Source organism: Podarcis bocagei (genome assembly GCF_964188305.1).
Source record: "Podarcis bocagei genome assembly, chromosome: 5".
In the NCBI taxonomy this organism is placed as follows: domain Eukaryota; kingdom Metazoa; phylum Chordata; class Lepidosauria; order Squamata; family Lacertidae; genus Podarcis; species Podarcis bocagei.
In genome coordinates, this window is record NC_138129.1 from 40,970,984 (window position 1) to 40,986,537 (window position 15,554).

Genomic DNA, 15,554 nt, shown 5'->3' on the forward strand with positions numbered 1-15,554 from the left:
ATGAAAAATAGTGTGCTCACGATTGATTATACAGAGGAAGCTAAATATACAAACTCCCTTTGTTAGCCTCACAGCTTACACAGTTTCACCCAATAAAGGTTAAGGTCTTTCCATTTGTTTCTGTGGAGACAGATATTTGAGTAGCGTAGGTAATGATGTAGAACTTCCGTTTGACTGTGTGAGGACAAATCATTTTAAAGATGTGTTTATGTTGCTTGGGGACTGTTTGATTTGATTTGGGACAAATAGTTCTCAGTTAATTGTCTTTGGAAAGCCAAAGGGGACCAATACTTGGAGCAAATGATATTTTGCTAAAGTTTGCAGAATGCAAATAATATTAAACTTGGCAAAATGTCATTCCTCTCCAACAACTAGTTGATATAAACAAAGGGTTTTTTAAAAATGCAAACTGTAACATGTAGCTGCTTCAAACACCAGTGGTTTTATGTTTATTGTGTCCACTTGGCTTCAGCAATGAAGTGCAAACTCTCGGTGCTAATAAATTCATACAGAGTTTCCAAAACTAATGAAAAGAAGCTGTGCATAAAATTGTGACAATTGAGGCAAGTTCCATGCCCATGTGCGCTGTTAAGGATCCTTTGGGTTCTAACGATACAGAACAATTTGAAGTTTCTTAGTGTGAAGTATCTACATGAAGTGTAAAAGTAGGAAATTTTGGGGGTGGTTGTGGCAGAGAAGGAATAAATACATAAGAAATAATTAGGACCTTGTTTTACAATATTTGAGGTGGAGAAAATATTTGCCAAAATGTTAAGGTGATTTCTAAAACATCTGGAAAAATTCAGAAGTTTTTGTTTGGGTGGTTGTGGCACTTGGGGAAGCCAAGTGTTAGGAACTATGCCATTGTAATGAAGTAAGACTTTCTGCTAATGTCCATGTAAACAATGGCACACACTCATGAAGACTTATGAAAGCGCTATATGACGCTGATTACTCTATTTATCCTTTGCCACAAAAATATTGTCTCCTGTTCTTGATTTGATCTAACTTGCTCTTGGGGAAACAAAATGTAGCAACTATTTTTTTAATTTTTTTTTTTTTTTTGTAATCAGGCTGCAGAATGCATTGTAAGTCCTTTTTCGTGTACAAATCAGGTCTAAAGAATTATATTGGTGGAGCGATTTGGATTGCCAGCTAATCAGTTTTGCAAGTTGATTCAAACATCCCTTTTCTACTGTCCTCAAAGTGTGGTGCATAATTAAGGAGTTACTAGTAGAATACAGAGGTTTTCAAATCTTTCCTGTGCAGCATGTTGAACGTTGTCTTGAAATCTGAATATGTACATCTAATGATAGCCAACATGTTTTGCAAATAAAGATAATCCAGTCCCTCCTTACAATGAAACATGGGTGAGAAGTGCTGCTTGGTTCACCCTATACCCTTATATTTAGATAGATCTGCCTGCTCTGTTTATAAGGAGACAAAATATTACTATTAGAGTTTATTTAAAATGCTACCAATTTAAATCTTATCTCTTTTCCTGTAATTCAATTTCCTTCCAGGCACCTTCATCTCATGGAACTAAGTAATCTTTCTTTATTCTTCATTGAGGTTTTAATGCTCATTACTAAAGGGATAGCTTTTAATGGATAAACAATTCTTTTTTCATGAACTTGGGCAATCAGGATAAGCAACTTAAGGATTTCTAAAAGGTGGCTGCATATAGGTTTTACAAACTGTACAGATATAACTATATACCTGTAGCTAAAATTTCAGAGCTTTTAGTGGTGAATACCCCCTTCCGGGTTTTTTAAAATTTCTATTATGTTAACCAAAATAGTGGATAAGGCAAGTGCATGAAAGAGATAATGATCAGGTTGGAAAGCAGTTTGTGAACCTTGAGTATTTGGATGGATTTAATTTATTTATTTATAACCTGCCCGGTGGAACAAGTATGTCTTAACTGCCCATCTAAATGAATGGAAAGAAGAAGCCTGGTTGATCTACCCAGAAAGGATGTTGCATGATAAAGATGCCACCACGTAAAAGGTCCTGTCTCTCACGCCTAACCTCCAAGCAATAGAAGAGAGAGAATGGCTTCTGATGTTGATCTCAGTCCTTGAGCAGACTGGGAACGAATGGTTTCATCTCAATGAGTTTAGCCGCATTAAGGGACATTTATCTGCTTTATGCTGCAACCCTGAGTCCATTTATCTGTGGGTACATCCCACTGAACTCAATGGGACACTTTTCTGAATAGACAGGTCTATGTTGAGTGCTGTCAACCCTACTATTAACTTAAAATCAGTTGGTAGAGCACTCTCAGGGTCCTGGGTTCGATTCAATTTAAATTAAATTAATTTATTCAGTTGATTCTGTGTAATTTTCCAAGTTGTTGGTTTTTTTTTTGTTTTTGTTTTTTTACATCAGCTTTGGCTTCTGTTAAGTAATAAACGAGGAACTCCCTTTACTCACATGGAATTATGGCTGCTGTGTGCACAGCTGTTCCAGTATTGTTCTTAATGTTGTATGCTGTCATCCTCCTTTGGGATTCAGAGTGGAAGAAAGACTATCCTCCTTGTTTGTTGCTCTTAAAGTGTTCTACAATAGCAAAGGAAACGCCAAAACAGGGTGGTTTACTTGTGGTTTTCTGGATGGTGTTGAACTCCAAAACGTATCAGCCTCGGCTGGCATGACCAGTGGTCAGGGAGAATGGGAGTTTATCTATTTATGCCATCATTCTTATATCCTGCTCTTCCTTCCTTAGGAAACACAGGGCAAATTACAATAAAGGCAATTACGTAAATATTTTTGAAACAGTAATAAAAAAAGAAGCCTTTAACATAAAAATCAGGGAATCACTGGAAACAGCAGCAGAGTCTACAGAATTGGCATTTACATCCAAAATGCCTGGATGAAGTTTTTAAACGCACCTAAACATGTTTACTGTGAGGGTCAGCTATATCTCACAGGGGAGGAAGTTCCGTAAATGGGACAGCACCACTGAGAGGGATCTGTCCTATGGCCCAACCAGCAGTCAACTCCTGCTGATTATTATTATTATTATTATTTAGTAAATTTCTGTGATACCCTTCATTTGAAGATCATAGAGCAGTTTACAATATAAAAACACAAAAATACATGCCATAATAATGAACATAAACATAATAACAAACACCCCACAGTTTAAAAGGACATAGATTGTTTAATTAGCCGAGGGCCTGGAAGAAGGGGAATGTTTTTGCCTGGCACCTAAAGACATGCAATGAAGGCACCAGGCAAGGCTTCCTGGGGAGAGCATTCCACAAGTGGGGAGCCAGCAAAGAAAAGTCGCATTCGCATATTGCCACCCTCCAGGGCTCTCATGGAGGAAACAACTAGCAGGGCTGATGGTATTGGAAACACTCCTTCAAGTACTAGGTTTCTAATTTGTTCAGAGCTTTATACACAACTACAAGGGCCTTGAATTGGACCTGGTAGTTCACTGGCAACCAGTCCAAAGTTTTAAGGATCTGTGTGATAAGAAGATCCCCCATTGCTGCCCAGTGTGACAGTGGTGTGTGGTGCTACCTGCAGTTTCTGGGGTGCCTTCAAGTGGGGGTGTCAGAAAATTCCAACAGAAACTGGTGTGTCAATTGCCATCGTTCTCTTATCTATCCCATGTATGGAAAGGAAAGCATCCCAGCTAATAAGATAAATATCCACTGTTGGTTTCAGGCCACAAATGGTACATAACACTATGTAATTGATTATCCCCCCCCCACACACACACACATTTGTATTGTGCTTCCTTTGCATTCTTTATCTTCAATCCATGGTGAATGACAGATAGCTAATTGACCCCTACATGTTTCCACCATTTCGAGAAGGAAGCATGCAAGCATCCATAGAAGGCTCATCCTCCTCTCTTAGCAAAGTCAGGAATAGAATGCACAGATCCTTCTTTAGAATCATAGAATCATAGAATCATAGAACTGTAGAGTTTTTAGTCACTACATCACAGGCCTCCCTTGTGATTAAAGACCTGCTTCACACAAAATACTGTAAACTGTACTTGTGCCATTGGCAAGAGCTATTTTAAATAGTTCCTTTCCCTCAATATGCTTTTTTGTTTGAGGCTTTCTTATACTCTGTTATTTAAGACAGGATACAGTTCTCTTGCTACTATTTAAAGTGTAAAACTAAACATAGTCAGAGGTGGGTGCCAGGTCTCAGCATGGCATTAGTATAACATGCTTGGCATATTTTTCTCGTCTTGAGGACACTGCAGAACATGGCCTTCTTCTCTTCGACATCTCCTATGGAAGGCCTAAGTCCCATTACTGCTCTCAGAGGCTGATGGACCCAATGAGTTTCCTGACGACTCTGGGGGATTTTCCATCTATGATGGGCACTCCTGTTGAAGCTCTGGCCGAACTCTAAAACAGCCAAATGGTTTGCGCCATTGACACAAGTGCCCTTTCCTGCTCCCTGGCTCCCTGGTATATTCCAGAACTTAAGGCAAGAAAACAAGTTAGGAGGCGGTTTGAACGTGAGTGGAGGAAAACTCTGTTCGAATGCAATCAAATACTGGTGAGGGCTCATCATTGAGCCCACCTTGTGGCATACTTTGCTGCCTCCATTGCATCCTCGTTGTGCCATCTGGCAGAACTTTTTCAGGTTGTGTGGGGCCTCTTACAGTCTGACCTGAAGGAGGTGACAAAACTGGTGGTAGCTTGCTGTAAGTTGTTTGCAAAGCATTTTGAGGATAAAATCGCTTGCATCCACCAGGATCTTGACTGTTACAGCAGATGAATCTGAAGGAGAGTCCAGAGCACTTTCTAGTCTTGCTGTTTCTGATGAGTTTCAGTTGGTAAGGCTTGCTTGAGGATGTGGACAAGGTGCTTCAATCAGTCAAGGTGACCACTTGCTCTGGGACCCTTGCCCCTCGTGGCTGATCAAAACTAGCAGGGAGGGGACAGCTGGCTGGGCCAGGGAAGTGATCAGTGCCTCTTCAAGAGAAGTGGTCCCTGCCTGCTTGAAGGAGGCAGCTGTCAAACCACTCCTAAGAAACCCTCCCTGGATTTGGAAAATCTAGCTAACTACTGGCCAGTTGCCAGTCTCCCCTTCTTGGACAAGATTATTGAGCGGGTGGACATGGATCAAATTCAGGTGCTCTCGGAGGAAACAGATTTTCTAGATCAATTTCAAATGTGGTGTAGGTCTGGTTTTGGTGCAGAAAATGGTCACCCTGTATGATGATCACTGTTGGGAGAGAGATGGGATAATGTGTCCTTGTTAATGTGTGGGATGTGGGAAAATGTGTCTCTGTTAATTATCCTCAGCCTCTCAGCAGCTTTCGATACCATTGACCATGGTATCCTTCTGAAGTGGCTGTCCGAATTGAGTGTGAGTGGCCCCAATCTGTGGTGAGTCTAGTCCTATTTGGATGGATGTTTCCAGACAGTGATGCTTGGGGAGTGCTCTTCAGCCCTGTGGAGCCTTAAATTAGGGGTTCCTTGGGGTTCAGTTTTATCCCCTGTGCTGTTTTACATCTACATGAAATCATTGAGTGGGGTTATCTGAAAATTTGGAATGTTTTAGTCGGCAATATGCTGATTACACTCAGCTATATTCAGTGCTATTTTTCTAGGGAAAGAGGTGCCAGAACTTAACATGAATACTTTCCTTATTCTGTTATATGGCAATGGTGCCCACCTGAGAGGTGCTGGAACTGAATTCCATCTGAAAAAAGCCGTGGCTCTACTTTTCCTTTACATCTGCAGGTGTGGCAGTAGATGTGCTGAACTGTTGTCTTGTCTTGGTAATGGACTGGATGAGAGCCAGCAAACTGAAGCTCAATTTAGATAAGACTGAGGGACTGTCAGTGGGTGGTTCCGTAGAGCAGATGGATGGGATGCTGCCTGCTCTGGATGGGGTTACACTTGTAGTTTGGGGGTACTTCTGAATCCGTTGCTGTCACTTGAGGCTCAGTTGGCCTTGGTAGCATGGAGTGCCTTCCATCAGCTTCAGGTGGTGGTGCAGCTATGCTCCCATCTGGGCTGGGAAAGCCTAACTTCTGTCATCTATGCTGTGGTAATCTCTAGATTAGATTACTGCAATGCATTATACATAGGGCTGCCTCTGAAGATGATTAGGAAATTTTAGCTGGTGCAGAATTTGGCAGCTAGGTTGCTCACTGAGGTAGGATGGTTTGATTCTGACCCAACTGCACTGGTTGCCAATTAGTTTCTGGTCCCAATTCAAAGTACTGGTTTTGACCTATAACTGCTCAGGACTGCAGTACCTTAAGGACCGCATCTCCCCATCGGAACCGACCTGAACCCTATGATCATCATCTGAGGCACTTCTTCTTCCACAATAGATCTGGAGGGTGGCAACACAAGAATTGGCCTTTTCTGTGGTGGCTCCCCATGTGGAATGTTCTCTTCAGGGAGGCTCGCCTGGCACCTTCATTATATTTCTTTAAGTGTCAGTTGAAAATGTTTCTCTATAATCAGGCCTTTGGCTAATTAACACTCTATTGCCTTTTTAATGTGTTTGTGGGAGTGGGGTTATTGCCTTGTTTTTGTTTTATTTTGTATTTTGTGTTCTCATTTTGTATTTGTATGTTGTGAACTGCCCTGGAAACTTGAAAGGTAGTATACAAATTTAATAAAGAATAATAATAATTACTGCAGCTGCCACTTCTGCTACTCTCCTGGTTTGGCAGCAGTTTTCATCAAAAGTAGATCATTTCCGCATCCCTCACACAATGTGTAAATAAGTCCTGATGGCAATAAAGGACACTGGTCCTGTAATTGTGCTTGCCGATGGATACTTCTGCTGATTTATGGCTATACCTATGCTAGTTTTGACCAAACTCAGGCTGAAACAAATTGCCCATTCTCAGAGTCTTATGGTCTCATGATAGACAAGTCATTGATGCCCAAAGAAAATACAGCAGCTGTCCTTGGAGAAAATTCTCCTATTAGCTACGCATATCATTTTTGCTGGAGGAAAGCCCTGAGGGAAAGGATAGCTGTTACTTTGTGCAAGTCTATTTGTCCTTGAACATGTAGCACATAATAATATTGTTTTACAGGGCGCAGTTAGATGAGATGGCAAGAGATTTGTGATTGGATCTCCCACTGTTTTTTAAAAGAAAAAATGCAACTGCAGGTGGGCCTGATTCATATTAGGAGTTACATAGCTGGGAGAAGAGACTAAGCCTTTCTGCTTCAGCCAAGGTGAAACATCTGGATTGGATTATTGCAATGTACTCTACATGAGACTCCATTTGAAGAGTCTTCAGAAATTGCAATTGTCCAGAATGAAGCAGCGAGAATAAAGGTGGGTGCTTGCTTATGGGAGGCCTCCAGGTGGTGCTTCCAAGCACAATCCAAAGTGTTGATGATTATCTTTAAAGCCCTAAATGGCTTAGGTTCAGGATACTTATGCAAGCACACGATTAAAGGTGGCCAACCTTTAATACAGCTGATATAAACAAGGGCAGAGATTCTGGCAGTGCACACGCTGCTTTGGCTTTCCCTGTTGCCCTCTGATTTGCTGTCGGATTTGTTCAATCTTTATACAGTTCTGGAGTCAATGGTGACTGCCCCATGGCCCTAGCCACATCTTGATCAATCTCTTTGGCATGCTGTTCTTCTTCCACTCAACAATTGCTCCTTTGCCCTCCTCTGCCAGGTGCTGCCACAGTTCTTTGCTTCTTGGGTGGTGGGGTTCTTATAGGGCTGTTTTTAGTCCCAAAAGCCCTGTGTGTAGTTGTCTAGCCTTGAAGACAGGTTTCAGAAGGACTGTCTGGGGTTTAACAGTCATGTTTGGTCAACTGTGTCAGTGTTTGCACACATCTGCTTCTTCAGATCCCAACATCCCTTTTTGTCTTGTTTCTATTTGCCTAGCATCTCAAAGGTCACACTGAACCCCTTAGCCTTGTTTTCAGCCTCTGATAAGTAACATCAAGAATACACATACATACACACATACATCCTTAACAACTGCAGAAGACGTGCTCATGGACCTTCTGCTGTCAAATCTAGTTTGGCCCAAAGAATCTACTCTGAAATGGTGTAGGATGCTCAGCAAAGGGTATCATTCCATTTGTTCAATAGCTGAAGTATGGTAGCACTAAACAGCATAGAGGTGCCAACTTTGTTCTGCTATAAATAAGTCTCAGGTAGATTATTTCTGGTGTCTCAAAAGGGCAGCAAAGCAGTAATTATTTAATTTATCATAATTGTATTTTTAGTGTCCAATGAGAGGAGTTTGTGGAATTTTCTGCCTTAGATGCCAAAATAACTTGATAGCCTTTGGGTACTATGCACCTTGATGTGAGGTGGGGGTTTGTGCCCACTAAGGCACTGAAGGGTTTTGGATCAACTCAGGTATGGTGAGCCTGCAACCATATGAAATACACACATCCTGGGTAGTGTCATCTAATACATCAATCATGCTGTTTCAGGCGCTTGGCTCTGAATATTTGTTCTAGATTAATTTTAAGATAATCCAGAATTCTTGGCAGAGAGAGTGTATCCTCTTGCACAACAGACTGTTCTTTTAATAAGGCTGGTGGGTATAAATAAACAACTTACTGAAACACTGGGAAATAATTGATTTATTGTTCTTGTTCTAACCTTTTGACCTGAAGAGAGAACAGGGTGGTATGGGGGGGGGGGACAGAATTAAAATTCCCCTCAAAACTACTGCCCATATTCAAACTAAAATGCATTTAACTGATTTCTCTTCTCTACTGCTATATTAAATGAAATAATAAATATCCAAGGCCTTTGCTTATAGCCTTTTAAACTGTGTTTGGGTGGTGGGGTTATTCTTTTTGCTTGTTATTATGGTATGTCTTTTTATATCTTTGGATGAAGGGCAGTATAGAAATTTAATGAATAGAACAAAAATAATAATAAAATAATTACTGAGGAATTTATAAAAGCAATGTATAGTACAGGAAGTCTTGAAATATATCAGAATCACCATTTACTAGTTGGAACGTGGAATTGTCATATTTTAAAAGGAACAAAAATGCAGCTTTTGTAAAATACAAGGAGGAGAAGGAAGAAGATTTTAAACTTATTTTCTTGCTGCCTGTGTTAAAAGATCTGGGGGTCCCTGCCTCTGAGACAAACCGGTCCTCATGTTGAAAGAAAAGGTAGTTCAAAAAGGCTTACTTAAGGAAGAAAACAGCATTTGTCTCCATCAAACATGCCAAGTTTGAATGGCCTCTGCTAGTAGTGTTTGTAATTAGTTTCACTATTAATAAATTGCCTAAAAGAAAAACAAGGCAGCCCTTTTTTATCTAAGATGTTGACAGATTATGGCAAAGTCCTGGCCTTGTCATCTCTCGCCTGCCTTGACTACTTCTTGTCTCTCATCTTCCCTTGATCCACTTGGCTGGTGGAATTATTCAGCTCTCTCATCGCTTGGACAGTATGACATCGACACTTCTCCTTCCATCTCTACATTGGGTTCCTGTCTCCTTACAGATACTGCACAAGTTACTTGTCCTTAACTTCATAACCCCCCATAGCTTTGCCTCTCTTATCTATTCAATCTTATATTCCATCACATCCCTTCCTGCAACCTTTGCCCACCCAGCTTCATCATTTTCAACTACAGTGGTGCCTCGCAAGACGAAAATAATCCGTTCCGCGAGTCTCTTCGTCTAGCGGTTTTTTCGTCTTGTGAAGCAACCCTATTAGCGGATTAGCGCTATTAGCGGTTTAGCGGCTATTAAAGGCTTAGCGGCTTAGTGGCTAAAAGGCTATTAGCGGCTTAGCGGCTTAGAAAAAGGGGGGAGCGAAAAAAATCGCAAGACTTGCAAGACGCTTTCGTCTTGCGAAGCAAGCCCATAGGGAAATTCATCTTGCGAAGCGCATCGAAAAACGGAAAACCCTTTCGTCTAGCGGGTTTTTCGTCTTGCGAGGCATTCGTCTTGCGGGGCACCACTGTATCCAGAGTTCTCTAACACCCTGAAGTGATTATGCCCTTTCTCTCTTCCGGGTCCTTATAAAAGGAACTGCCTTCCAGAATGCCACCAAATGACTACCTGTCTTTCTGCCTTCAAGCTCTACTTTTAAACCTACTTTTTACAGGGAGCCTTTGAAACAGTCAATAACCTATTGTAACTAAGCCACAGTATGAGTAATTTAAACAATAGTATGTTTTTACCTGTGCCTCCATTCTCCCCACCCCCACCCCCGTTGTTTGCCTGTGTTTATTTTAGATTGTAAGTCCCTAGGGTTGGAACCTATCAATCCCATTCTTGGTAAAGTTTGATGTGCATGGACATAAGAGTGACTCAGTTTGTAGAGCACGAGATTCTTAATATCAGGGTCGTGGGTTTGTGCCCCATGTTGGGCAAAATATTGCTGCATTGCAGAGAGTTGGACTCAATGGCCCTTGTGGTCCCTTCCAACTCTACAATTCTATGATTCTATATATAAAATAAATTAGAATAACAATAGTCTGTTTCAGTTTCATGTGGTGCCAAACTATAAAAGGAGCACAGGAAACTTTGATTTTTGTTGGGGACAATGCTAACTCTCTCCATCTTGGTGACAAGAAACCTGTTTCTGTGGTGTCTGGACTGTGATGGCTCTTCCACACCTGCAGTGCATTAAATAATGAACATGCAGCTAGGAACAAGGCAGCCTTCTTTGCAGCACTTCTATTCTGAGCCCCACCAGAGACTCAATGACCTACAGTGCTGTTGAGCTATAAATCCTTTTCCTTACTTTTCCATATGACTAAGCTGCTGGTAATGAAGCCATATCAACTATTGCACCAGCTTCAGAGAGTTCTGCAGTAATATCCAGCAATACAACACAGCCATTGACAAGCAGCAACACAACAGAATTGCCATCTGGGAACTTCTCCATCTCAACTACTAAATCAACAGGTAAAAAGGCACTGGTATTGGCATGATACTTAGGATGATTCTTTACTAGGCATTTAGCATGGAATCTCCCTACATCATTTATTCCCTTTCTTATGGGATGTCCACACAATTGCACCATCAAATTATTGTCCTCCTGTGTTTTCCCAGTGCTTCTCTCATATTTTCTCAGACCAGAGAAAATCTGATGTATTGGAGGGTGGGGGTGGGATGGGACAGGACAGTAAAGTGGCCAAGTAGGGCAGCGTGGGTGGGGCTCTCTCAGTTTCCCAACACTGCAGGTCATGGCTGCTTACCAAGAAGAGGAAGGGAAAGGTGTGGTGCAGCCTATGGTGGCAAGAGTATGGCTGGTTCTCAGCACTGTTCTTCCATCTAAGAGGCATACTTTCCACATTTGCCTTGATGAATCAGCCACTCAGCACACTTTCAGTGCATCTTTTAGTGAGTGTTAAATTTTATGTCCTTGTGTTTTTTTTGTTTTTATAATCAATATATTAATTAGTGTGAAAGCACTTTCCTGGCTATATATTTTTAAAAAATAAAAAATAGTGCACTTCTGCTTAAATAAATGAGCCAACTTTATACTGCTATAATACTACTAAAAATGGCTTTTCTAGCCACCTTTATTTTGGCCAATCTGTATGTCTGATCCAGAACAAGCAGTAAACAATTTGGGTTGTGACATTTCATTGGCAGTAATTGGGCATCACTCTTGAAGTGCTTTAGCACTAATTAAGTTAACTGGGGTGTTGTTGCTTTTAAAGATGTGCCTGGGGAAACCCAGCCAGATGGGTGGGATATAAATAAAATTATTATTATTATTATTATTATTATTATTATTATTATTATTATTCAGCCAGGCACTTGGGTGAATTGGTCCCTCCCCACCTACTGTACCCAAGTTGACAACAGGACCAAACTAGATAAAATAAAGGGAGAGCCATGGCATTATATCCCATGTTTTGCTTTGGGGATTGTTTTTGCTTTTAGTTTCAAGCAGCAGGGTGGGGTTGGATTGGCAAAGTGCTCCCAGGGGTTAGGATGGTGAGTGTTTTGACGCTTTCCCCTTGCGCTATTTCCCATATTTATGTCATCCGGAAGTAAATCTGCTGTGCTTCTGGAGACATGACACAATCCTGATGCCATTTATCAAGACAGGTTCCAGTAAATGCAGAGACATGGTTTGGTTTTAGAACTTTTCAGGCATTCCAAGTGTGTCTGTGTGTTCTTCCTTGTAGATCAAATATTTTCAACTGAGGCAACAAATGGTACAAATGTCACCACCCCTGAAACACTCACCACAAAACCCACTTCAAATACAACAGTGCAAGCATCTACAACACAGGGCGGTTCCAGAAATGAGACAACTCAAAACACAACTTCAACACCACTTCTGACATCTACTTCTACAGAGCTGCCAAAGCATACTTTTTCAAATACCGGTACACCTACTGCAACTGAAGCTGGCGACCATAGTGCGATGGTAAGAAGTATGAAGGATTTAGATTGCTGCTTTGGGTGCAATGAAATAGTATGACAATCTGATTTCTATATTCAAAGCTAATCCCACTAACTAACCAATTCATTGTTTCAGTCCTATTGGAAAGCGTCTGCAAATTGCAACTCTATATTCTGTTTCTCTATTGACTCCAAGTAAAATCATTGGAATGGGGGTGGTTCCACTGGGATGACAGTTTTAAAAAATGGGTTGATTAGATGGTTTGTCCATCTGGAACACCTCTAGTGGAATGCAAACATTTCCTAATACTAAACCCAAGGATGGGCAGCTTCCAGCTACTTAGCTCATGTTAGCCCACCAGAAGGTGCATATTTGGCCCGAAAGGCCTTTCCCCCAAAACCATTCCCACCTGCCAATGAGTAGGGCAGCGGCATTCAATCCTGTGGGGTGCTGCTTCATCAGTGCATTTCCTGTGGGGAACACCCTGGCAAAGCAGACCCCTGGAGAGAGCAGGACTGAACTGTCCATTCATCAGCTGGTGAGCAAAGAGTCCAGTCCCACTGGGTGCTCCCACCATACTGCAGATCAACTTCTCCCACCAAGCTATCAAAGTTGCCCCACAAGTTGGGAGGGGGGGGAGAGAGATAAGGCTCCGGGCCAAAAAGATTCTCTACCCCTGCACTGAGCATGATTATGTACCCACTCCTCCTGCCACAATGACAGTGCTTCTCTTTCTTTTTGTCAGGTTAACATCACTTGCCTCAATATCAAGAACGTTAAGACCACTGAAGTGATATGCTTGGAAATCAAGGAGGAATACTCTTGTGTAAGTAACAACCAGACCATAAAGAATTGACAGGGTGGAGAAAGGCTTTTGGGAAGAGCCTGGTGCCTGTCCCAACTTGGAAAAAGGAAAAAGTGGTGCCCATCCTCCATTGTTTTATGTTTTGAATGAATATTTGTGCAGTTTAGTTTTTCATGGGTGATCTGAGTTCCTTCTCTTACCATTACTACTACTACTACCATTCTTATTATTTGTTAGTCACTTTATGAAAAAGCAACTTAACTTTACATCTGTGACATAACAGAATACAATATAAACAACTTAACTGTGACTTAACAGGATACAATATAAACAGATAAAATCCAGTTAAAAGTTTTTGTGTGTGTGTGTTTTAAGACAATCCAATGTCATCTTCTTGCCTTTAATTCACCTGGCTTAATCCATCTTCTATCTCCCAGGCCACTGTATTTAGCCTCTTTTTTTAAGTACTTACTTTTTATTAAATTTTACTTTACCGTTGGTGCTGCTCTTAAACATGAGGGTTTGACAGTGGGAGAAATGTGTCCCCCTGTTACTTAGCAGCAATAATAATAATAATAACAACAACAACAACGACAACAACAATAATACTTTTATTATTTGGACCCCACCCATCTGGCTGGTTTGCCCCAGCTACTCTGGGTGGCTTCCAACACATATAAAAATATAATTAAACTAGAAGTTGTTGCCAGTGTTTTCTTTTGGTCGAAAAGAGAATACTTTCTGCCAAAAAAAAATTATCTCAGTTGGGACTGCTGTATGGTGCAAGGTGGAGGCTGGGATGTGCAGAGAAGGGGATGGTTTACAACACAATCCTATACATGTTTACTTTGAAATACGTGCCACTATGCAAAGAATGCAAAGAATTGCAGTCTTGTGAAATCCTATGCATATTTACTCAGTACTAAGTACCACCATGTTAAATGAGATGTCCTCCAACTAAGCCTGCTTAAGATGGAAGTTTCATTCACATGTCCAGAGAAGGAGAAATAAAGCAAAGAATGTTTTGGAGAAGGATTAAGGAGTGCAGAAAAGCAATTGCAGAAAAACAGACAGGTGAACGTTATTCTTAATTAAAATTTATACCCCACATTCTATACTCAAGTGAGCTAAAAAATAATAATTTTGGGGGGGGGATCATTTAAATAATAATAATAATCTCAACATCTTCTTCTGAAATAAATAGCGCTACATCTAATTCTTATCCATGTGTATTCAGAACTAAATTCCACTGAGTTAAGTGGGATTTATTCCCCATTCCAAATCAGTGTGTTAGGAATGCAGCCTTAATCGAGTCTTAAAAGGAACAATTTCATTTATATTTGTTAAGGTGCTGTTGAGTCTTACTAGATAAATTCTCCCAGAGTATGGTGAACACAATAAAAAGGGGTCTGCTATATTCCCAAGCATTCTGACTCTTCAAGATTAAGGGAAATCTAAGCAAGGGCTTCCCAGCATATTTTAGTGGGCAAGGAGGCTCAGATGGCTTCTAAGATCAGGGAAGACAGAGCTAATGCAGAGGTTCCTCGGTGTCCACTTGAAGCCTGACACCACTTTCGCTCTCTGAGTGTGCTTGCAGTAATGAATGAAGAGGTGGAACAGCACCCTCCCCTTGCCTTTCAGTCCTTCTCTGCTGCTGCTGCTGCTGCTGCTGCTGCTGTGCAGAGTTCTTCTCTGCATAGTTATACTGAGTGGATCCAGAATAAAAGGGCAAGAAAACGAGGAGTGACTGGCTAGGACAAGGTGGGTGTCCTCAAAGAGGGTGGATCAGTGAGGGCACCTTATCCCAGGGCCCCTGGGTGTTGCAGTCAACGTAAAATAATTGTTTTGGAGTTTAAAAACATCTGTAGGGCCACAGCTTATCCACCCTTCTTTAGAGGAAGGAGCTGCTGTGGAATAAACTCCTGCTGCTTCGTAGCAATGGAAAGTGGCATTGGGATGGGATTCTTAATCTTACTGTGTTATTGGCTTCTGTCCTGTAAAGCACAAACACACAAACTTGAATTTATGCCTGTTTACATATACTGGAAGCATATCAAGGAGAACTATGCTGAACATCTGTTGAAATAAACTCCTTAGGGACTTTACAGTTTAGTACTGGAGCCACCTAGTGGATGAAATATCAGCAGGAAAACAAATAGCGTGCATATGTGTAGATGTAATACAGTACATTTTGTTTCATGATCACAAAATTCAGGCTAGCTATTCTATTATCTGTTTGCTGTACTGCTTTGGTGTTCAGTGGTGTATAAATTTTCAGGGCTGATTATCATCATGTAAAACTTTATCCTAAATATCTGTGTTACCTTTTCAGCCAGTCAGGCAGCATTGCAGCCCTGTAATATTGCCATAATTTATATATTGAAATTAATGGCACTGCCATTAGATCTGGCTGCTAAGCTTTG

The 15,554-nt window shown here is 41.1% G+C and overlaps 2 protein-coding genes across 4 annotated transcripts in view; one reads left to right on the forward strand and one right to left on the reverse strand.

Moving 5' to 3' along the window:
* The window catches only part of CD34 (CD34 molecule), a 143,518-nt gene that overhangs the window by 111,764 nt on the left and 16,200 nt on the right, over positions 1 to 15,554 (forward strand). For both annotated transcript variants that reach the window (XM_081193561.1, XM_081193560.1), the window contains 3 exons: positions 10,724 to 10,870; positions 12,106 to 12,350; positions 13,072 to 13,152. In XM_081193561.1, the coding sequence (XP_081049687.1) occupies positions 10,724 to 10,870; positions 12,106 to 12,350; positions 13,072 to 13,152 (473 nt within the window). The remainder of the gene's footprint in view (positions 1 to 10,723; positions 10,871 to 12,105; positions 12,351 to 13,071; positions 13,153 to 15,554) is intronic.
* Positions 1 to 15,554, reverse strand: part of LOC308586695 (uncharacterized protein) — a gene marked incomplete at its 5' end in the record, with an annotated part of 127,554 nt that overhangs the window by 41,446 nt on the left and 70,554 nt on the right. The window contains one exon of one of the 2 annotated variants that reach the window (XM_081193589.1): positions 2,437 to 2,562. The exons of the other annotated variant lie outside the window; for it this stretch is intronic. Within the exon in view, the coding sequence (XP_081049715.1) occupies positions 2,437 to 2,500 (64 nt within the window). The remainder of the gene's footprint in view (positions 1 to 2,436; positions 2,563 to 15,554) is intronic. 2 annotated transcript variants of the gene reach the window in all.